Source organism: Oncorhynchus clarkii, chromosome 22 (assembly GCF_045791955.1).
Source record: "Oncorhynchus clarkii lewisi isolate Uvic-CL-2024 chromosome 22, UVic_Ocla_1.0, whole genome shotgun sequence".
NCBI lineage: Eukaryota > Metazoa > Chordata > Actinopteri > Salmoniformes > Salmonidae > Oncorhynchus > Oncorhynchus clarkii.
Genome location: NC_092168.1, coordinates 33,992,905 through 34,017,183, shown reverse-complemented (window position 1 = coordinate 34,017,183; position 24,279 = coordinate 33,992,905). Strand labels below are relative to the sequence as shown.

Sequence of the window (24,279 nt, the reverse complement as noted above, 5' to 3'; positions counted from 1 at the left end):
AGAGAGAGAGAGAGAGAGAGAGAGAGAGAGAGAGAGAGAGAGAGAGAGAGACCATTGTGCATTTAACCCTTGGAGTGCTATTTGTCTCCTCTCAGCATTGTGCTCTGCTGTGGATCTTACCATGCACTGCTTTCTTTGGCTGCAATCTCAAGTGGCACCCTATTCACTATATATAATGCTATACCGTCCCTCTGGGAACCTGGTCAAAATGAGTGCACTGAATAGGGTTCCATTTGGGACGCATTGTTCTTCTCAGCATTGTGCTGTGGAATGACATTTATTTAGCAGACACTCTTACCCAGATCAATTTACAGGCATGATTAGAGTTAAAATAAGTGCCTTGCTCAAGGGCACATTAACAGATTTTTCACCTAGTCGGTTTAGGGATTCGAACCAGCGACCTTTCGGTAACTGGCCAAACAATCTTAACCTATTTAACCATACACTTTCTTTCTTCTCCTGTTGGGCAAACCTCTTTTTTACTGCAAATAGAAACAGGGGGCTGGAAATGAACTGGGACGAGCCATTCATTCGAGCCACACACATTCTACACACACATGCACAGGCATGTACGCACACTTGCACACTGGCACACACACAGACACACACACACACAAACACAATGTGCCCTCCACATAAGGTACTGCACTGCAGTATAGGCTCCCTCCATACAGTCTGCTGAGAAGTCATTTCCCCTGTAACCAGGCAGACAAGGCAATTCCACAATCCCATCTACACACAAATACAGCAACGACAAGCAGGCAGAGAAAAAAGGCTTTTTAATATGGAAGCATGGAAGCGGGGGAGGAGAGGGACTATAATTGATGACCACTGTTTGGGTAAGAGATTAAGATTCATGGTGAGGGCCGCACAGGTTGGACACGGCACCACGCTGCGGACTCCAACCATGAAGGATACGGCGTGACATTTTGACCAGCCTGAAATTAGTAAATGTGGTATAAAAACCATCAGAAACTCTTTCAGTCACACCTAGGCTGAGAGAGAGAGAGAGAGAGAGAGAGAGAGAGAGAGAGAGAGAGAGAGAGAGAGAGAGAGAGAGAGAAGTGGGAATGGGAGACAAAGAAACAGCTAAAGGAAGGAGAAAAAGGAGGAAACAAATTAGTACAATACCACACCATGATATCAGTTTGCTTGCCCAATTAGCATCATTTAACAATGTGAATGGCTTTGATAACATTTCTATCCTGCGACCAGACTCTGTGAATGGTGCATGTTCAGCTTTGGGACTAGTGCTAGCTCGGTGCAGAGTGTCCAGGATGCCTGGAGCAGTATTTGCAGAATAGCTCAAAACATGCATATGCACACAAACACGCACAAACACACACACGCAGGCGCAATCACACACACACATGACAGCTTTGCCTGAAAGAAGCTTCACCTCAGACCAATGCTCCCTCTGATTTCTTGGGGCACTGAGCAAATTTTTTGGTCTTGTTAGTGGAAACTTGAACGTTGTGAGAATTCTGTTCAACTTCTGGCGCATGTTTACAATGAACACTGAGGCTGCAGCCTAGCAAAGAATATCAACTAAATTCCACACGCGTGGCTCTGATCTGATCTGTTCTGAAAGTGCCTTCATTCGCGGGTGATTGAAAGACGCTAGTGGGCTACACCTGCCAGTAGAGTTCTACTCCGTTGTGCTCTAATAAATGTACAGACTCCATCTTGCAAAGTTAGTTTTGTTTTATTTTGTTGCATTGAAAAGGGGTTGATATAATATTGATTCATCACAGAAAAAAACGTTGATCAATATAGTGAACTCAGTGCGGTTCAATCTCTTGCATTTCTTCTGCGAGGCAGTCCTGTAGGAGGTGTGCGGTCAGCATGCGGGCAGTTTTGAGGGAACAAAGCCTCAGACTTATATCTACCTGGCAGGACTTTAAAAAGTGGCTGAGATATCTCAGTACTCCGTGTGGTCTGTGCTGCACAACCATCTAGAGCTACCCCAGCACTGCAACAGTCTAAAGCCACCCCTGGGGCTGGGATGATGGCAGCTTTTAGAAATCATACAGTATGACATAGTCCTTTATTCTGCCTCAGACATCCCTCTGTAGTGGAACTTCCACAGGTAACACACACCAGCAAGGTCATGGAGGATATGCAATAGACTAGAGTATAGACTGTAGGAACTAGTGTAATTCTGCTATGCCTCCATAGTATACACTGCAGGGTCATGTTTTGTAAATGTGTACACACTGTATTGTATATGTGCTGTGAGAGCTGGGTAAGTGTGTGTGTGTGTGTGTGTGTGTATGCATTTCAGTGAGAGCTGGATTGGTGTGTGTGTTTCAGTGAGAGCTGGGTTGGTGTGTGTATGTGTTTCAGTGAGAGCTGGATTGGTGTGTGTGTTTCAGTGAGAGCTGGATTGGTGTGTGTGTGTTTCAGTGAGAGCTGGGTTGGTGGTGTGTGTTTCAGTGAGAGCTGGGTTGGTGTGTGTGTTTCAGTGAGAGCTGGGTTGGTGTGTGTGTTTCAGTGAGAGCTGGAATGGTGTGTGTGTTTCAGTGAGAGCTGGATATGTGTGTGTGTGTGTGTGTGTGTGTGTGTGTGTGTGTGTTTCAGTGAGAGCTGGGTTGGTGTGTGTTTTTCAGTGAGAGCTGGGTTGGTGTGTGTGTGTTTCAGTGAGAGCTGGGTTGGTGTGTGTGTGTTTCAGTGAGAGCTGGGTTGGTGTGTGTGTGTTTCAGTGAGAGCTGGGTTGGTGTATTTGTGTTTCAGTGAGAGCTGGGTTGGTGTGTGTGTGTGTGTGCGGTCAGACTAGCAACGGCCACAGCGTGCCTCCAGGCTAGTCAGACCGCTTGGTCAGGCAGCGGGAAGGCATCCTTTACCTGTCAAAACATCTGTACTCACACGCACAGACATGCTACATGCTATCCCACCTCCCTGCTAATGGTTTTGCTTCCGCTTGCTTCTCATCAGACCTAGGTCAAATAAGTGAACTCCATGGGTTTCATCCTGGCTGAGATGTCGGGCATGCACATATCCTACCTGACTGTATTTGGTATGTTGGTATTTCATTAGGATCCCCATTGGATGTTGCAAAAGCAGCAGCGACTCTTCCTGGGGTCCACACAAAACATGCAACATAATACAGAATGACATAATACAGAACATCATTACTCAAGAACAGCTCAAGGACAGAACTACATACATTTTTAAAAAGGCACACATAACCTACATATCAATGCATACACACAAACTATCTAGGTCAAATCGGGGAGAGGCGTTGTGCCGTGAGGTGTTGCTCTATCTGTTTTTTGAAACCAGGTTTGCTGTTTATTTGAGCAATATGAGATGGAAGGAAGTTCCATGCAATAAGGGCTCCATATAATTATTTTCTTGAATTTGTTCTAGATTTGGAGACTATGAAAAGACCCCTGGTGCATGTCTGGTTTTGATAAGTGTGTGTGTCAGAGCTGTGTGTAAGTTGACTATGCAAACAATTTGGGATTTTCAACACATTAATGTTTCTTATAAAAAGAAGAAGTGATGCAGTCAGTCTCTCCTCAACTCTTAGCCAAGAGAGACTGGCATGCATAGTATTTATATCAGCCCTCTGATTACAATGAAGAGCAAAACATGCTGCTCTGTTCTGGGCCAGCTACAGCTTAACTAGGTCTTTCCTTGCAGTACTGGACCACACGACTGGACAATAACCAAGATTAGACACAATTACCTTCCTTATCACTGATCAGACCTGGGTCAAGTACATGATGTCAAACACTTTACAATCTTTACACTTGATTTAGCTTGGAGTTTGTACTTTTGGGACTATTTACTTTATCTATTACAGTGGCTCCATTTTTAACCAGGTTTGGCAAACTGACCTTCCCAACAGTCATGCAATAAGCTTAGTCTTCAATACCATCAAACATCCAATCAATCAATAAAAATACAGGCCTCAACATTCCCTCCTCACCCTAACCCCAGTTATTCCCAGTTAGCTGGAACATATATCCGGTAAGACTCCCATTCATTGACAGTAATCTACATCCAGCTCTATAAACTCCTGGCTAAACCACCTCTACATTCCTGTCAGGATCAGCTCAGAGCTCTGACTTCTGACCCGTCACATTCTATACACTGCTCACAGTAAAGGCTTTACCTTTAACCCGGTGTCAGTAGCACACACACACTCCCTTTAACCCGGTGTCAGCAGCACACACACACTCCCTTTAACCCGGTGTCAGTAGCACACACACACTCCCTTTAACCCGGTGTCATTAGCACACACACACTCCCTTTAACCCGGTGTCAGCAGCACACACACACTCCCTTTAACCCGGTGTCAGCAGCACACACACACTCCCTTTAACCCGGTGTCAGTAGACAGCACAGCTTGGTCAGTCAAGGATAGATGGCAAAGTTAAGAGGATTGTGGGTAATGAGTTATGTCGTGATCTCCTCTTCTGTGACCTGTGTGTGTTTGTGTATGTGTGTGTCATGATCTGTGACCTGTGTGTGTGTGTGCGTGCGTGTGTGTGTGTGTCATGATCGCCTCCTCTCTTCTATGACCTGTCCGGATGTGGTCTAGGCTAGGATTAGATTAGCCGCAGCGCTTGGATAAAGGACCCATAGACATGTGGGACACACACACCTCCACCCAAGGGGCCGTGCACCTTATCAGTGTGCTGTGTAGAGCTCTGACTCAGACTGGGATGCTGGGTAGAAGCATTGACCTGTATCCATGGTGACCTGAGCCCTGGCAGTGGTGATGTAGTGTGTGTGTGTGTGTGTGCAGGGTCTGGAAAGCCTGAGGGGGTGTCTACTATCAGAACACTTACTGCTGCTGTGCCCTAAATAGACCACTACCTCTTCTTTCATCCGTCTCTCTGACATCCTCCTTTCACAACCTCTTGTCCTTACACTCCTTCCTGGTCCTGCTCTCTCCACAAACTCCTTATGCAGTAGCTATCTATAGGAGACACACACTCACACATGCAGTCATACAAGCATGCACACACACATGCATGCACACACTCACACACACTGCTGTGGCCCTTTAGAGACTGTACTGAGAGAGAACAGACTCAACCACTCACCTGCCTGTAAATTGGCAAATATCTTCCTCTTGGCAAACATCTCTGTAAAATGCTGTTGTGCCATTGTGGTGGTACACAATTTTACAGAATGCTTGCCTTAAAATGTATTCGTAAAATTGTTCTCCGGGAAATCAATCTCCTCTCTCTGGTGTCTTTCTAGTAACAGATATGTGGCTGTATACTGGTAAGAAAATAAACTACATCTTCAATCTCCCAAAGCAGGGAAATTGCAGCGGTGTGTGTTTGTGGCAATTCTATTTGAAATGCCTTTTATTTCATTTTTTAAGGTCTACTATAGTGTGTGTGCTTTAATAAACCATGTAGGATTCATTCCAAATAGCTCCCTATTCCCATATATGGTAGACTACGTTTGACCACAGCCCATAGGACTCTGGTGAAAGTAGTGCACTGTAAAGGTAATTGGATGCCATTTGGGATGCAGGCTTCCTCAGTGGTGGGTTCCAGCCAGGTTGTATTTGTTTCAGTCCAGAACATATTTGTGTAATGGAACCGGGCAGCCAATCTCCAGGTGTTTTACTGACACGGACCACATGGAGTCCTCCCCCCACCCCCCTCCTCCTCCTCTCCTCTCTCCCCGGCCAGCCAAGTATTCCCCTTCTCGTTAGCAGTGTCTGACTACTCTCAGCGGAGGTGTTACTCATTACTAAATGCTGTGTGCATGTGCACGTGTGTATTTGTGTGTGTGCTTGCATGCTTGTGGTTTTGCCAGTGTGTTTCGGTTTTAACAACACATGGTCTGAATGCTAATATATGTCAGCCTGACCATATGGAGCAGTAGACAGGTTGATTTCGAAGCTCATTGACCGCTGAGGCTATAAAGAGGACCTCCACTGGACGGACCATTGTGTGTGTGTGTGTGTGTGTGTGTGTGTGTGTGTGTGTGTGTGTGTGTGTGTGTGTGTGTGTCATCACATTCAGTACACATCATAATATTATGGTCATCGTCATCATTGTTATTAAGCTGTTCAGCAGATGGGCAGTAATCTGGGGTCATTACACCACTTCACCAGCCGCTGCAGCTTGTAACTCATCCTCACTGACCGATGAAGCTCATCATAGGGAACACGGGTTATAGATGAGGGAGTGTATCAGCACGGTCTGAAGAAAGATAGAACCATTTTGTACTAGTGCCAGTCTAATTCTGGACCGATGGAACTCATTGGACAGGGAGGGGACACAGGAGTCAGAAGAAGAGGGTTTTTCATCAGCACAGGCTCAAACAGGATGGGAACATTAGACAGTCAATCGTAGACTCCTAGGACCGGTTTCTTGGACTAAAAAGCATATCCAATGGAGAATACTACTCCAAGTAGTTCTCAGTCCATCCCCTAGACATTTGATGTACTCAGGTACAATATTATACAACTATCTGTAAATACAGTTCTAAAATGTCACACAGGTGAGAGGCTGTTACTAGGCCAGAGACAGTTACTAGGCCAGAGACTGTAACTAGGCCAGATACTGTTACTAGGCCAGAGACTGTTAATAGGCCAGGGACTGTTACTAGGCCAGAGACTGTTACTAGGCCAGAGACTACTACTAGGCCAGAGACTGTTACTAGGCCAGAGACTGTTACTAGGCCAGAGACTGTTACTAGGCCAGAGACTACTACTAGGCCAGAGACTGTTACTAGGCCAGAGACTGTAACAAGGCCAGAGACTGTTACTAGGCCAGAGACTACTACTAGGCCAGAGACTGTTACTAGGCCAGAGACTGTTACTAGGCCAGAGACTACTACTAGGCCAGAGACCGTTACTAGGCCAGCGACTGTTACTAGGCCAGAGACTACTACTAGGCCAGAGACAGTTACTAGCCCAGAGACTGTTACTAGGCCAGAGACTACTACTAGGCCAGAGACAGTTACTAGCCCAGAGACTGTTACTAGGCCATAGACTGTTACTAGGCCAGAGACTACTACTACTAGGCCAGAGACTGTTACTAGGCCAGAGACTGTTACTGGGCGAGAGACTGTTACTGGGTGAGAGACTGTTACTGGGTGAGAGACTGTTACTGGGCAAGAGCAAGTCGTAAGGGTAAAGGATAGATGGGATACTTGTTGCCTGTCCTTTTCTGTCTAAAACCCCAGACACGTCCTCCCTATTCTCCCCATACTGAGCTATCCCACACACACACACACACACACACACACCAGACACGTCCTCCCTATTCTCCCCATACTGAGCTATCCCACACACACACATACACACACACACACCAGACACGTCCTCCCTATTCTCCCCATACTGAGCTATCCCACACAGACACTAACACACACACACCAGACACGTCCTCCCTATTCTCCCCATACTGAGCTATCCCACACAGACACTAACATACACACCAGACACGTCCTCCCTATTCTCCCCATACTGAGCTATCCCAAACAGACGCTAACATACACACCAGACACGTCCTCCCTATTCTCCCCATACTGAGCTATCCCACACAGACACTAACATACACACCAGACACGTCCTCCCTATTCTCCCCATACTGAGCTATCCCACACAGACACTAACACACACACACACACACACCAGACACGTCCTCCCTATTCTCCCCATACTGAGCTATCCCACACAGACACTAACACACACACACACCAGACACATCCTCCTTATTCTCCCCATACTGAGCTATCCCACACAGACACTAACATACACACCAGACACGTCCTCCCTATTCTCCCCATACTGAGCTATCCCAAACAGACACTAACACACACACACACACACCAGACACGTCCTCCCTATTCTCCCCATACTGAGCTATCCCAAACAGACACTAACACACACACACACACACCAGACACGTCCTCCCTATTCTCCCCATACTGAGCTATCCCACACAGACACTAACATACACACCAGACACGTCCTCCCTATTCTCCCCATACTGAGCTATCCCAAACAGACACTAACACACACACACACACACCAGACACGTCCTCCCTATTCTCCCCATACTGAGCTATCCCACACAGACACTAACATACACACCAGACACGTCCTCCCTATTCTCCCCATACTGAGCTATCCCACACAGACACTAACACACACACACACACACACCAGACACGTCCTCCCTATTCTCCCCATACTGAGCTATCCCACACAGACACTAACACACACACACACACACACCAGACACGTCCTCCCTATTCTCCCCATACTGAGCTATCCCACACAGACACTAACACACACACACACACACACACACCAGACACGTCCTCCCTATTCTCCCCATACTGAGCTATCCCACACACACACTAACACACACACACACACCAGACACGTCCTCGCTATTCTCCCCATACTGAGCTATCCCACACACACACTAACACACACACACACACACACACACACACACACACACACACACACACACACACACACACACACACACACACACACACACCAGACACGTCCTCCCTATTCTCCCCATACTGAGCTATCCCACACAGACACTAACATACACACCAGACACGTCCTCCCTATTCTCCCCATACTGAGCTATCCCACACAGACACTAACATACACACCAGACACGTCCTCCCTATTCTCCCCATACTGAGCTATCCCACACAGACACTAACACACACACACACACACACACCAGACACGTCCTCCCTATTCTCCCCATACTGAGCTATCCCAAACAGACGCTAACACACACACACACACCAGACACGTCCTCCCTATTCTCCCCATACTGAGCTATCCCACACAGACACTAACATACACACCAGGCACGTCCTCCCTATTCTCCCCATACTGAGCTATCCCACACAGACACTAACACACACACACACACCAGACACGTCCTCCCTATTCTCCCCATACTGAGCTATCCCACACAGACACTAACACACACACACACACACACACCAGACACGTCCTCCCTATTCTCCCCATACTGAGCTATCCCACACACACACTAACACACACACACACACCAGACACGTCCTCGCTATTCTCCCCATACTGAGCTATCCCACACACACACACTAACACACATACACACCAGACATGTCCTCCCTATTCTCCCCATACTGAGCTATCCCACACACACACTAACACACACACACACACACACACACACACACACACACACACACACACACACACACACACACACACACACACAGACACTAACACACACGAGACACGTCCTCCCTATTCTCCCCATACTGAGCTATCCCACACACACACTAACACACACAAACACACACACACACACACACCAGCCACGTCCTCCCTATTCTCCCCATACTGAGCTATCCCACACACACACTAACAGACACACACCAGACACGTCCTCCTTCTCTTCCAACTGAGCTATCGGTAATGTTTACTTCAGGAAGTGACATTTGCAACTTTATTTAATTCAGTGAGTTACTGGGTATTGGTATGACCTTTCCTAGCGTGGCTGTGGGCCCAATATGCCTTGTAGACTCTGACTCTCTTTCCACTATATTGATGTTCAATAAACTCACAGGCACTATTGATAAATTCATTTTGTGCAATATTTATGGAAATGAATTGAGATAAAGGTGGAAAATATGCCAGAAGGATCATTTAGTTTAATTCCACAGAGTAAATTTTATAATATCAAATGAAATTGAAGAGAAAATGCAGCAGCGGGTGTTTTTTTTAACTCGGCAAGTCAGAACAAATTCTTATTTTCAATGACGGCCTAGGAACAGTGGGTTAACTGGTCTAGGAACAGTGGGTTAACTGGTCTAGGAACAGTGGGTTAACTGGTCTAGGAACAGTGGGTCAACTGCCTTGTTCAGGGGCAGAATGACAGATTTGTACCTTGTCAGCTCAGGGATTTGAACTTGCAACCTTTCGTTTACTAGTCCAACGCGCTAACAACTAGGCTACCCTGCCGCCCCAGTTTGTGTCATAGCCCTACTTTAAGTACTTACCCGTTTCCATTTAAATGTTTTCTTACAGAAAATATTCCACAGAAAGAGGCACATAGATTCTCTGTTTGCATCCCAAATGGCACCTAATACCGTATGGGCCCTATATAGGGAATAGGATGCCATTTGGAGTATACCCACTGTTTCTGGCATATTGAAGCCATTTACTTTTAGTGTTATCATTGTGACAGTGACGGATGACGTGTGATACCCTGTCTGTGGTGAGCCTGCTGAAGATTGAAGGCCCATACATCCCGGTCGTGATCATTCTGTAGACTGCTGAAGGGACTCTAAGGGCCCATGGATTCACATGAGACCCATCACACTGGATATAGTCTATCATCTGCTCTATTGAGAGATGTGACTGATAGAGGATGAGATGAGAGAAAGAGCTGTGGAGTGATAAAGAGGGGGGACAGGAGAGAGTGGGGAGAGACAGTGGTGGAAAGAGAACATTTGAGAGAGAGAGAGAGAGAGGTGGAGAGATTATTCACTGTGACACGGTGGGAGAGCAGATCAGCACCACTTCTAATCTGGAAACAAAGCAGCTCTTCTCACGTCCACCCTTTTCCTTCTCTCACCACAGGATGAAAGACACTACATGACTGGTTAAAATGTGGTGTCATGTTTTCGCAAATGTTTCTATCTGTGCATAGGGTTGGACAGTTTGGGGGTAGGGTTGGACAGTTTGGGGGTAGGGTTGGACAGTTTGGGGATAGGGTTGGACAGTTTGGGGATAGGGTTGGACAGTTTGGGGATAGGGTTGGACAGTTTGGGGGTAGGGTTGGACAGTTTGGGGATAGGGTTGGACCTATATTTTGTGGAATGCCCCTATAAGTGTTTTTGATTGAACTGAAGGTCTGTTTTTAGCATGCCAAGGGAAAGCAGACGTTTAGTTTTGCCAAAATGAAATATTTGTCTCATGAGAAAAAATATGGATCGATCAGTGTCTTCATATATTTTCTCCAGACTCTTCCTATTGAGTCTGGAGTAGATTGCATTCATTTTCATCATTTTCATCATTTCATCATTTAAATCAAAGAAAGGCATCAAGTCTATTTACTCATCACAGTTTGAGTGAACATGCTCTCATCAGAAACTGTTTGAATACTGTAGGTAATGAAGCACTTTGGTTGTGGAGTGACGGCTGATATTTTCTGAGGAGTACGGTTGTAGGGTACTGATTTCTAAAGGTGCATAAACTGAACTGTTGATTACCTGAGAGAAGAGAGTGAACAGAGAGATGTAGCATTGAATTACATTGAGATGAGGATGAAATTTTTTTCATTTGACCATCAACGGCAATAAGTTGTTTCAATCATTAAACCACAATATTGCATCCTTAGATGTTATGGTGAAAATAACAGTAAATTGTTTAACATTTTATTGCACAAATAAGCTACTGTCAACTTTATTCCCACAAGCAAACACTCACACACTGACACCTGTAATGAACACAATGGGAAAGAGAGCTGGTTTAAAGCGCAGGGTGCAGCAGGTGTTTATTTGTGAAGGACCACAGGAGGAGGCAGGTAGCTGGGTCCAGGAGCAGGCAGAAGGTCAAACACAGGGGGTCCAAAAAGGCAACAGTACAGGTAGGGAAAAGGCTAGTAACGTCATCCGGGAGATCAGGCAATAGGTTGATAACAGGAAATCCAACAGGCTAAAGTACAGGCAGGGAATAGGCAAAAGGTATCGTTAATGAGGCAGGCAAAAAAACTATCATACACGGGAGGAGTACATTACAGGAAACCCCAGCACTCCGACTATAAGTGTGTCACAAAACAAACAATACCTCACAATGATGGGGTGCAAAGAACTGAACTAAATAGTGTGTGATAATGACATACAGGTGTGTGAACAGGTGATCAGAATTCAGGTGATTGGTATCTGGAGAGTGATCTGCGTTCAGGGGATCTATGTGTTTGAGAGTGTGAGCTGGAAAGTGGGCTGGAAGGTGAGCTGTGTTCAGGGGATCTACATATTTGAGAGAGTGAGTTGGAAACAGACATTACAAAACCAAGATATGCATTTATTTTTTACCTCCGGCTTCAAATCCTGCTATTAATTAAGTATAGAAATCCCATGTTGCGATTCATTGGCATAATCCGTCATTTCTGGAATGGAAATCCTGGAAAAAAATGTAATCAAACCGACAACAATGAGGAGGACAAGGGGGGAATAAAGTAATAGAAATGAAGACATTGTGCCTCAGTGACATGTCTCTGCATTCCTCTGAATGCAAATCCACGCTTTAGGGGAAAAACTCCTTTGTACCACAGTATGTGCCAGCCATGCTTCACAGAAAGAGAGACAGGGAGAAAGAAGGAAAATAAAGATGATTTAAAGATTATTTCAAAATATGATTTATTATTAAATATGATTTAGTTCTGCCTGTAATGTAGCCTTAATCTCAAATCAAATCCCCGTACACAAATCCCATTGTTCTGCTTTTGTCCTTCTCTTCACATTGTCTTTCACAGCATGGTTCCAGCAACTATAGTGGAACTGTAAACAGGCTGGAGCAGTATAGCTCGGCATGGCTTGGTTCAGCTCAGCTAATTAGTGTGAAAAGGGTTTGCAGTCTGCCAGCAATCCAGCCTTGGTCCACTTCAACATCCAGCCAGGTTGGTACAGGTGGCTTTTCTTTGGTTCAGTGGACAGTCAACACAATGCAGCGGTCACATGGAGGTGTTGGCTTCTACTACAGTAACTGTATGATGTCATTACAGATCACTGATAACTCAGTCATTACCACTCTGCAGAGTGTAATGTACAGCAACAGTTTGAGTTGACCGTACTCAAATTATTTAGTTGGATTGACATTAAGGTTCCGCAATGGAATAAGAACAATCCAACGTCATTGAAGCGATGTGTGTGTGTGTGTGTCTTATCGGGTAGTCAGGGAGCTTATTGAAGCATATGGAGGTTTCGTTTTCAGTGGCTGATGATAAACTGTCCTTTTCACTAGGAAACTGTGCTTGTATCTCAAATGGCACCCTATTCCCTACATGGTGCACTGCTTTTTACTAAAGTCCTATTGGCCCTTGTCAAAAGTACTGCACAGTAGGGCATAGTGTATAATTTTGAACACACCCTGCACATCCCACAATACCCCTTTAATCTCTTCATGGTGCCCTCAGGACATAATAACTGTTTATTACCTAGAAACCCCATTTTACCCCCCCACCTCCCACCGTCCACCTCCCTCCCTCCTCCAGCCTTTCTGTATGCTCATGCTAACCGTTATTGAAAACACCCAGACTCATCACATCACACCTGACCTGCATGCTATTTCTTCTTGATACCTGCTCCCCACTCGCTTTGGCTATGTCCCAAATGGCATCCTAATTATTATGTAGTGCACTACTTTTGATCAAAGACCAATGGGGAATAGGGTGCCATTTGGGATGTATCATTTCACTCTCCTGTTAGATCTGTATGCTCCCTCGGCCTCCTGTAATCTAATATCATGTTAGGAGGAATTGTTTGAACAAAATCTCATTTGTCTTTATAGCCTGATGTTGCCTTCAAGCAGATTTTTCTGTTCCTCATCCATCCATTTTCTGAAGGGTAATGGAGGGGAAATAAATAGGAAATAGAATGAAAGTTGGGCTTGGAGAACTACTAACACAAAAAAGGGGGATATGAGTTTAGTTTAGGAAGGAGTAGAAGATGCCTTCCTTGTATTGCTCTGAGGGAAGAAAGTGTGAGGCAGAGAGAGACAGACAGAGAGAGAAAAGGAACACGGTTTTCAGAATGGTACGTAAAATGGAGGTAAGATTTTTGAGGGGAGCTGTCTTGGAGGAGACAGGCGTTTGTGTTTAAAGAAGACAGGTGTGTCTGTTTTCCTGTGCTGTTGGGTGGTACTTCATGGGTGACTGTGTGCCAACACTGTGGGAGAATTCTGTCACCCCTATCAAGGCGATGGCTCCCCCTGTCAACTGTGAAGTGGCTGGAAACAGCCCACATTGTCAACATGGTTGGGATTTACTGGTCATGTGGGAGAAGGCAGTGTATCTGACTGCATCCCAAATGGTACCTCATTCCCTATAGTGCACTACCTTTGACCAGAGCCCATAAGGCGCTGTGAAAAGTAGTGCACTACATAGGGAATACAGTGCCATTTGGGACTCTTTTTTTGTCAATCTCTCTCATATAGCGGGGTAGAGAGCCGTGTGAATATATTATTGATGTTCAATATAGCAAACGTTTACGTAACAAACCTTTTACGCCGCTCTGAATGCAATAATCATTACTCTGCTTGTTTTTAAATGACCTTGCGTACTGGACAAGCTTGTTGTGATTCTTGTTATTGCATGACAGGGAAGGTCAGTATTAGATGTTTGCTTAGAATCACTGCCTATACTGATGGACGAAGCACCACTCAAGCTCCCTTTGTGTGTGTGTGCGTGCGTTCGTGCGTGCTTGTGTGCGTACGCCTGTGCACATTTAATTTTTAAGTCTGTGTGCTTTGTTTTGATTTAATTGATATTTCAGTGTGTTTTGGGCTATCCTGTCAGCAGCAGCAGCTGACAGGGCAGATGTCTCCTGTCATAGTGGGGGTAAAAGGTGTTCGATGGGTGGAAAAGTCAGGCTTTAATTACGCAGCAGGAGTCTACTCAGTAGCTTGGCCACACGGTAACAGGGACTCATCTGCCCGCTGGTCCTCTGCCCACTCACTCACTCACTCACTCACTCACTCACTCACTCTTCAGTAGTCCTACCAGGCTGGGCCCACCAACCACAGAGCATCTGTATCTCACAGCTCACTAGCCAAGGACTCACATGTAGTGTAAAGCCAAGATCTTTGTCACCGTATGTGATGTGCCAAATGATGATGTGTAGTGATGAGTGTAGCCAAATGCTAATAAAACACCAGATTCTAGATGTAGAAAATGCCTGTGTTCTCATTGGCATCACAGACCATAAACATGTTGGTGGAACTAATAAACACACTGACTTCCTTTTATCTTTATTTCTTGACAGAGTCTTATTTCAATGTTTTGGATGGATCACGATCATCACTTACTCTGTAAAACATGTATATCTAATATACCTCCCCCTCTCTCTGCAGTATGTGCGGGCACAGAGAACAAGCTGAGTACTCTGTCGGACCTGGAGCAGCAGTACCGCACCTTGAGAAAGTACTACGAGAACTGTGAGGTTGTCATGGGTAACCTGGAGATCACCAGCATCGACCGCTCCAGAGACCTCTCCTTCCTCAGGGTAAGACCTGACACTACCATCCCTTCTTAGAATGACTTCTAGAATCACACATAGGAAATGTTCTGGAATCACACCTGGAAGTGTTTTGGAATCACGTAGTTGAACATATCAGTGTCTGTTCAATCAACTTTGCAACCAGCCATTGTCCATTCAATCTTGTTGGTCAGATATGGTTTTACTCCTAGGTCCTCTCTTACCAATCAGCTAGGCTGTCTGTGATAATCAGACCCTCATGCAGCTCTGATCTCTAAGTACTAAAAACTGATTGTCTCCATGTTCTCTTCTGCTTGGTGGGAGACATCATGAAATTATGATGACCTGATTAATTATCTCTGATTCAACACAATCCATATCATATTTGATTAGAGATGTTTCAGAGATGTAGAATAAATCATAGTTAAATGGTTGGGATTGGTTGGGATTGGATTGGTGGAGAGGGAGGTGGAGTGCTTGTAGGTTAGATGAGGGACCAGTGGTGTAATCACTTACTTGACCCAACACACACACACAGGCGCACACACATCATTCAGTATGTTCAACTGGCTATAGATGATCTCTCCTGCCCCTACCTCTCAAGCACATCTCCCACATCACCACCGGTTAGCACGTTCTCACCTTATTACCTACACTGAAAAAAATACAGCTTCTTAAATGGTTCTTCCTCAGCTCTTAAAGTTCCCAGGAGAACTCTTTCCCCATAAAGAAACTGAAGTTAAGAGTGGGTTTCTTGACATGGTACTATGGTTCTTCAGAATTCTTGAATGTTCTTGAAACGTGTCCTTTTCATAGCACCCTGCAAATGGGCCAGTGTTAACTAGTCTTGATTTTTCAGTGGAACATTTATAGATTTGATTCAAGAGTTAAATTAACACTCGGTGGTGTAAAATAACCCCAGTGTTGGTGTTAATAACCAGTATTGAACCAAAACCACACGTATCGTTATTTCCAAGCATGCTCTATTGCAGGTTGATTTTAACAATTGTTTATTTCAATATTTTCATTTTTGCATGTACATTGATTGGTTCATTCATCGTATGCTACTCAAATGTGATTTTGTTTATTTAACTAGGCAAGTGAGTTAAGAACAAATTCTTATTTACAATGACGGCCTACACCGGCCAAACCCGGACGACGCTGGGCCAATTGTGGACTCCCAATCACGACCGGTTGTGATACAGCCTGGATTCAAACCAGGGTGTCTGTAGTGACTCCTCAAGCACTGAGATGCAGTGCCTTAGACCGCTGCGCCACTCGGGAGCCCAAATGGCATAAATATTTTGAAACTATTCCAATCTGTTACTTGCACTTATCGCACCAGTTACAGAAATTGTTGTGCCAGTTTAGATGTTTAAGGTAGTCTCATATCTAAATCTTCCCAACTCTGTCAGTCATTCTGAATGCAGATTGCAGCTGAATTAAAATAAAAAAATGTGGATATGTGCTGTGTGCTGCTGACTGCATGATTGTGTGTGTTGTAATGGGGTGGTTTGGCTGGGTGGTTGTCTGAACCCCCAAGCACTTTATGAGGTGGTGCTTTAACCTAGTAGAAGGAAACACAATCTCCTGTAAGACCAGAGGCCACAGAGGACTTTGTATCAATGTATTTAACATTGATTACCTGATCGATATTTAGGCGTAGAGACACCTCATCAAGTTTACCGGGTCTATGTGTTACGATTCAGAAATAAATGTAACACCCATAGTCAAAATGACTTTGATGAATTGCTTGAAACCTTTTTTAATCTGAGTGTTAGTTTGTTTTAAAACTAATTATTTGACTGTGTAAGTCAGCATTGTTTATATTTGGGCCCAGTAATTATGTTATGATCTACTGTTAGGTATCAAAACCGAGTCAGCTTTTCTTTATTACTAAAAGTGAGCCATTCATATCAACTTTTGTTGAAACATTCTTCCTGTTCTGTAAAAGCCATGCAGCTGTGTGGTCTCTAGAATACAACAATGCATAACATAGGCAGTTGTACATAACAAAACAAAACTAAGGCATTTATGCCCTTCTGTGTTCCCCAAAACAAACAATGTCGACAAATATATCTCCTTGAGGCAAAAAAACAAAACGCCATACTGTGGCGTGCTGTGGAGGGAAGCAGTCCAGTGTTTCCATTGGCCCCCTACAGAGGAAATAGGACCATGGGACACTGTGAGGAATTGCGGGTAAGAGAGGAAGCAGAAAGTGATGCTGAAGGGAGTATGACTATTGTTCAACTCTGCTAAAATCTACAATCCTACTCCGAATAATCAGCTTTTATTTTGTTGCAGCTTGCTGTCATAGAACTCATAAGGGAATGAACATAGAGCCAGGTGGTGATGGGGTTTAGGCCCTTGGTTACAAGCGCTTGCTAGTACAAACTGGTACTTCCTTACCTGAACATATAACAGAGGCTGGTTGCTGCTCGTTTACAAAATGGTCCCATGTGGCTCTGTGCACATGCCAGGTCCTCCAGAATCTTAAGGCTTCACAATTAACGAGGGTTAATTGGACATGCTAATTGGGAACGCAGGGTGCCAAGCAACAAGGGAGCAGGGAGGAGGGCAAGGTGCTGTGTATTTTGGGGTTTTTAAGCATAATATTATTATAAAACACATTAATAATATGGCGTCCCTCGGGCAGAAGAGGTGGAGGAAAAGTTCACCTTAAAGAGGGGGAGTATAGTAAAGGAAAACCTAGCTAGAAGCTTCTTTCCTTTCTGTCTGGCTGTCTAGTGGTCTGGGTGGTGTGGCTGGCTGGCTGGCAATGTCCTGGGTGATTGAAAGTGATGCTTGTGCTTTGCCACCTTTTTAAAATAGCAAGAGATGAATGGTCACATCCCAAACTACCAGAACAGCTTTATCAGTAAATAGAGTCCATCTTCTAAACTGCCTCCATACTGCTGATGAATCGAGACCCAGCTATAAGATTAATAACTGGAATTCTTCCCCAAGATCGTCTTTTTTCTGTGTCCATTTTTTCTTCCGTGTATTGAATCTGACTTATTTGTGAATGTGTGTTTCTCGCACACAAATGCAAGCTTGCAGCACATGCATTTCATTTCCACATGATGGTTCACAGATAGGTAACACTTAGCCCTCTTCCTTTCTGTATTCCCTTAATTCAGTTGTGTGCGTATGAGATGAGGTAGTCCAGTCATCCACCTGAGAAGGCCTTCACCATCCCCTGACCCTGATGTCACTGTCCCCTTGTAACCACTACAACTCTGCCACGTTCTGTTTCCTGTCCATCTACAAGAGTTGCTTGCTTGAGTCACTACCATAACATGTTGTAAGCCTCATAGCAAGACATTATGAAGGCTCATACATGCGTATAACAATAATGAAGAATTATACCTGCATGCTTACACAATTGCCTATGAATGAATCTATAGACAGACCTCCTTCCGCTCTTACTCCTCCAGCCTATCAGTCCCCTGCCGGGCAAATAGTGGCTTCCTGCCTTGTGTATCTAGTGTTAAATGGAGTGAAAAGAAGTGCATTACTTTTGACCAAAGATCTATGGACACTGTTCAAAACTAGTGCTCTATAAAAGGAATGGGATGCAGCCCATAGTGTTAATTATACCAATATCATTTACAAATGGAAAATGGAAATATTCCCATTATGTTTCACATCATTAGCTTGACGATTAGAGACTGGGAGAGACGGGCGGGCAGGCAGAGGTGGGGGGGCGGGGTCAGACAAGAAATAGTATGTAGTAGATGTTGTGTTGCCATGGTGCCATGTAAGTACTGTAGAAGACCACTGTCTGAGTCCCCTTTTAATGCTATATCTCTTTCTCTCTCTATCGCTCTCTCTCCCCTGGACTCTCTCTCTGTCCTTTAATTGCTATCTCTCTCTCTCTCCCTCTCTCTCTCTCTCTTTCTCCCTCCCCTGCCTTTTTTTTAGCCTTCAGACTGAAGTAGTCTGCTACAGGCTCTTCTAAAAAGGGACCATGCTCTAGTTATAGCCCTTTGATGCCTGTAATCTAAAGTGATCACTTAGCGTCTAGATAACAATGTCATTATGATATAAACCAGATGGAAATATACCAGTTAAATCGCTATAGGATCAAGTTACATGTTTTGGTCAGTACAGTGTCAGTACTAGTGTCATGCTAAAGATTGCTAAAGATAATGGTGATCATGTTGCGGTTTCTGTAGTCACTACAGAGGAGGTTGGTGCTAGTCATGTCTGTTCTAAAACTGAGGTTGTTTGTCGTCTACAGGACCACATTTCTACTCACCAAATGCATCTTTTGGTGTTTAACGCTATAGAAATCCTCTGTGTTGTAACACCCAGTAGCACATAATGCAGTTATGGCCCCATGTCAAACACTAGGCAACTCATATTAAAACATAACTACATAGACATTAAAACTCCATTTGAAAAGTAGTTAAGTGAATATTAGTGTTTTATATATATGAGGAGACTGGGCTGATTGGGTTGGGCAAATTTAGACAACTTCATAAGTGGCCCTTAGAGTAGCAGTCAGCCCCCTAGTGTTATCCTGACCCTGTACGCTCCAGAGGACAAAGGTCAAATAGGGGTTAATGAGCCTGGAGAACACAGAGGAGCAGAGGAGACATTTAAAGTAGTCTGTCCCCAGCCAGTTGACTGAACTCATGATAGGAGGAGCTGTCTGCATTAATGACAGCAGACTCCTACCACTCTGCATCCGAATAGGGACATGATGAGAGTGAGACTCATGGTTAGAGACTTTGACCTAAACTTTATTTCTGACTCACCCTCCACCTCTTATTTTGTGGGTCATCCTCTTTCTCTGCCTGTCCATCCTCTACCTATCTGCAGCCTCTGTTCTGCTACATCCTGTCCCTCCTCTACCTATCTGCAGCCTCTGTCCTGCTACATCCTGTCCAGCCTCTACCTATCCTACAGCCTCTGTCCTGCTACATCCTGTCCCTCCTCTACCTATCTGCAGCCTCTGTCCTGCTACAGCCTGTCCAGCCTCTACCTATCCTACAGCCTCTGTCCTGCTACAGCCTGTCCAGCCTCTACCTATCCTACAGCCTCTGTCCTGCTACATCCTGTCCAGCCTCTACCTATCCTACAGCCTCTGTCCTGCTACAGTCATGGTTCGGGAAGGACTCTTACTCTCTGTTCCTGTCTCTCTTCTTTCTCTCTCTCTCTCTCTGTTCCTTTCTCTCTCTTCCTCTCTTCAACACCCCTCTCCCATCCTCTCTACCTTTTTCCCTCCCTTCCTCCCCCACAGTATATCGCTCCTCTTCTTCTCTTAACTTTTGACAGGCTGGTTATTTGTCCCCCTCGCGTGGTTCGTTGGTGATTGTAGGTTGCCTGCCGGTTTATCCTATTCCCTACATAAAGCACTACTTTGTTGTAGGATGCCATTTGGGACGCAGATCAGATTACATCCCCCTGATCCTTAGCACCCTTCATTATTAATGAATACTGATGAAGTGTTGGGGAGCTCATGTCTTTGAGGCCCGCCTAGATTGGATTGACAATTGCAATTAGCAGGCTCTCAAGATCATTTCCATCTCTTTAATTTGACATGAGTAAGGACAGAGAGAGAGACCACCCTGCGCAATGAAAGAGGGTAAGAAAGAGGGTGGGAGGGGGTCTGAAGGCAATTGAGGAGTCCTGTGTAAGTTTTTCTCTTGGATCTCCATCTGTTACCTGACACTGATGGTGGTCAGGACAGACACAGTTGGAGGACTAGGCAGAGGGAAGCCTGATGCCACTATCCACTAGCTTTAGATTGATTTTCCCTGTTCCATTCAGGAAAACATTACAGCAGGCGGGGGGGTAGTAGGTGGTAGATGGGAGTTTGTGTGTGTTTGTGTGTGCGTGCATGTGTGTGGCCAGGGTGTGAGGTAATTGACAAGAAATGTGACAGGAGATAACTTACTCTTTACCATGGTGACAGTCGCTGACACACCTACTCCCTCTGAATGATTTTTTTGGAGAACGATGGTAGGTGCGTGTCTGTGCGCGTGTGCTTCTGTGGATTTGTGTGTGTGTGCGTGCATGCATGCGTGTGTGTGTGTATGCGTTTGCTCTTTAATGAGTCCATGCGTTTGTGTGACCTTCCGCTTGTGTGTGTACGTGCATGTGTTTGTATATGTGTGTATAATCTTGCACAGTATACAGTGTGATATCAAGTTTTAAACTATCTTCCAGGCTGACTAACGGATATATTTCCTCTCTGTGGCCCTGCTGGTCTTAAGGGACACACACACACACACACACACACACATCTCTTCCCTGTCTGTCAGGGACCTGCCACTGGGATAGATAGATAGATAGATAGATAGATAGATAGATAGATAGATATTCGGAAAGTATTCAGACCCTTTGACTTTTTCTACATTTTGTTACGTTACAGCCTTATTCTAAAATGTATTTTAAAAACTGACAAAGCGAAAACAGGTTTTTAGACATTTTTGCAAATTTATAAAACATTAAAAACATAAATACCCTATTTACATAAGTATTCAGCCCCTTTGCTATGAGACTCGAAATTGAGATCAGGTGCATCCTGTTTTCATTGTTTCCAACTGGATTGGAGTCCATCTGTGGTAAATTCAAATAATTGGACATGATTTGGAAAGGCACACAGGTGTGTGTATATAATGTTCCACAGTTGAAAATGCATGTCAGAGCAAAAAACAAGCCATGAAGTCGAAGGAATTGTCCGTAAAGCTCAGAGATAGAATTGTGTCGAGGCAAAGATCTGGGGAAGGGTACCAAAACATTTCTGCAGCATTGGAGGTCCACTAGAACACAGTGGCCTCCATCATTCTTAAATGGAAAAAGTTACCTAGAGCTAGCCACCCGGCCAAAATGAGCAATCAGGGGTGAAAGGCCACGGTCATGGAGTTGACCAAGAACCCAATGATCACTCTGACAGAGCTCCAGAGTTTCTCTGTGGAGATGGGAGAAACTTCCAGAAAGACAACCATCTCTGCAGCACTCCACCAATCAGGCCTTTATGGTAGAGTGGCCAGACTGAAGCCACTTTCAGTAAAAGGCATATGACAGCCTGCTTGGAGTTTGCCAAAAGGCACCTAAAACCCAAGCGTCACATCTGGAGGAAACCTGGCACCATCTCTACAGTGATGCATGGTGATGGCAGCATCATGCTATGGGGATGTTTTTCAGCTGCAGGGACTGGGAGACTAGTCAGGATCGAGGAAAAGATGAATGGAGCTACGTACAGAGAGATCACTGATGAAAACCTTCTCCAGAGCGCTCAGGTTCACCTTCCAACAACCCTGTGTCGCAACTGGCCTCGACCGGGAGACCCATGAGTCGGCGCACAATTGGCCCAGCATCGTCTGCGTTAGGGGAGGGTTTGGCCGGCCGGGATGTCCTTGTCCCATCGCACTCTAGTGACTCCTTGTGGAGGGCCGGGCGCATGCACGCTGACTTCGGTCGCCAGCTGTACGTGTTTCCTCCGACACATTGGTACGGCTAGCTTCCGGGTTAAACATGCAGTGTGTCTGGTTGTGTTTCGGAGGACGCATGGCTCCCGAAATTTGCCTCTCCTCTTGTCCATACGGGAGTTGCAGCAATGGGACCAGATTGTAACTACCAATTGTATATCACGAAAAAGTTGAGTCAGTATCACATCAACATTTAATAATACACTTATACAAAAAAATGAAATATTACACTTACATTGTAAGTGTTCAGACCCTATACTTAGTACTTTGTTGAAGCACCTTTGGCAGCGATTACAGCCTCGAGTCTTCTTGGGTAATGACTACACCCGTGGCACACCTATATTTGGAGTGTTTCTCCCATTCTTCTCTGCAGATCCTCTCATGTTGTATGGTGAGCGCACAGCTATTTTCAAGTCTCTCCAGAGATGTACGATCGGGTTCAATTCCGGGCTCTGGCTGGGCTGCTCAAGGATATTCAGAGATTTGTCCTGAAGCCACTCCTGCGTTGTCTTGGCTGTATGCTTAGGGTCGTTGTCCTGTTGGAAGATGAACCTTCACCCCAGTCTGAGGTCCTGAGTGCTCTGGAGCAGGTTTTCATCAAGGATCTCTCTGTACTTTTCTCTGTTCATCTTTGCCTCAATCCTGACTAGAGTTGAGGCAAAGGTCCCTACCGCTGAAAAACATCCCCACATCATGATGCTGCCACCACCATGCCTCACCGTAGGCATGGTGTCAGGTTTCCTCCAGACGTGATGCTTGGCATTCAGTCCAAAGAGGTCAATCTTGGTTTCATCAGACCAGAGAAACTTGTTTCTCATGGTCTAAGAGTCTTCGGGTACCTTTTGGCGGGCTGTCATGTGTCTTTTACTGAGGAGTGGCTTCAGTATGGCCACTCTGCCATAAAGGCCTGATTGGTGGAGTGCTGCAGAGATGGTTGTCCTTCTGGAAGTTTCTCCCATCTCCACAGAGGAACTCTGTCAGAGTGACCATCGGGTCCTTGGTCACCTCCCTGACCAAGGGCCTTCTCCGATTGCTCAGTTTGGCCGGGCGGCCAGCTCTAGGAAGAGTCGTGATGGCTGGGACACAGCAACAACTGATTATGTTACACACCCTTGATTGACATTTTCGTTAAAGGACCATCCATCATGGTGGATGGCTAGGTCGGTTAATTCCCCACCAACTTGTGTACAAAGACAGGATTCTGGAGTGTTTTAGCATAGCAACAACACTGCCTGGGCATGACGTCTATTTCTCTGTCTCTCACTTTGTCAATGTGAATCAAATCAAATGTTATTTTATTTGTCACATGCGCTGTAGACCTTACTGTAGACCTTACAGTGAAATTATTATCTCTCTCTCTCTCTCTCTCTCTCTCTCTCTCTGATGTTCTCTCACTGACTTTCTCTCTCTTCCTCTCTGTCTGTTGTTTTATGACGTCAGAGGGTAAGAGGGAAGAGATTGTTGAACTCCGATATAGAAAAGGTAGGAGGAAACTTCAGTTCAGTCAATGTAGTGATGGTGCCCACTCCTAACTCTCTGTTCAGACCAGACATGAATGCTAGGACACTGCGTTCAGACCAGACAGGAATGCTAGGACACTGCGTTCATACCAGACAGGAATGCTGGGACA

The 24,279-nt window shown here is 45.1% G+C and overlaps 1 protein-coding gene across 1 annotated transcript in view; it reads left to right on the top strand.

Annotated features, from left to right (window-relative positions):
• The window catches only part of LOC139380234 (receptor tyrosine-protein kinase erbB-4-like), a 534,593-nt gene that overhangs the window by 239,334 nt on the left and 270,980 nt on the right, over window positions 1-24,279 (top strand). Inside the window, exon 2 of the mRNA XM_071122768.1 lies at window positions 15,083-15,234. Coding sequence (XP_070978869.1) covers window positions 15,083-15,234 — 152 coding nt within the window. The remainder of the gene's footprint in view (window positions 1-15,082; window positions 15,235-24,279) is intronic.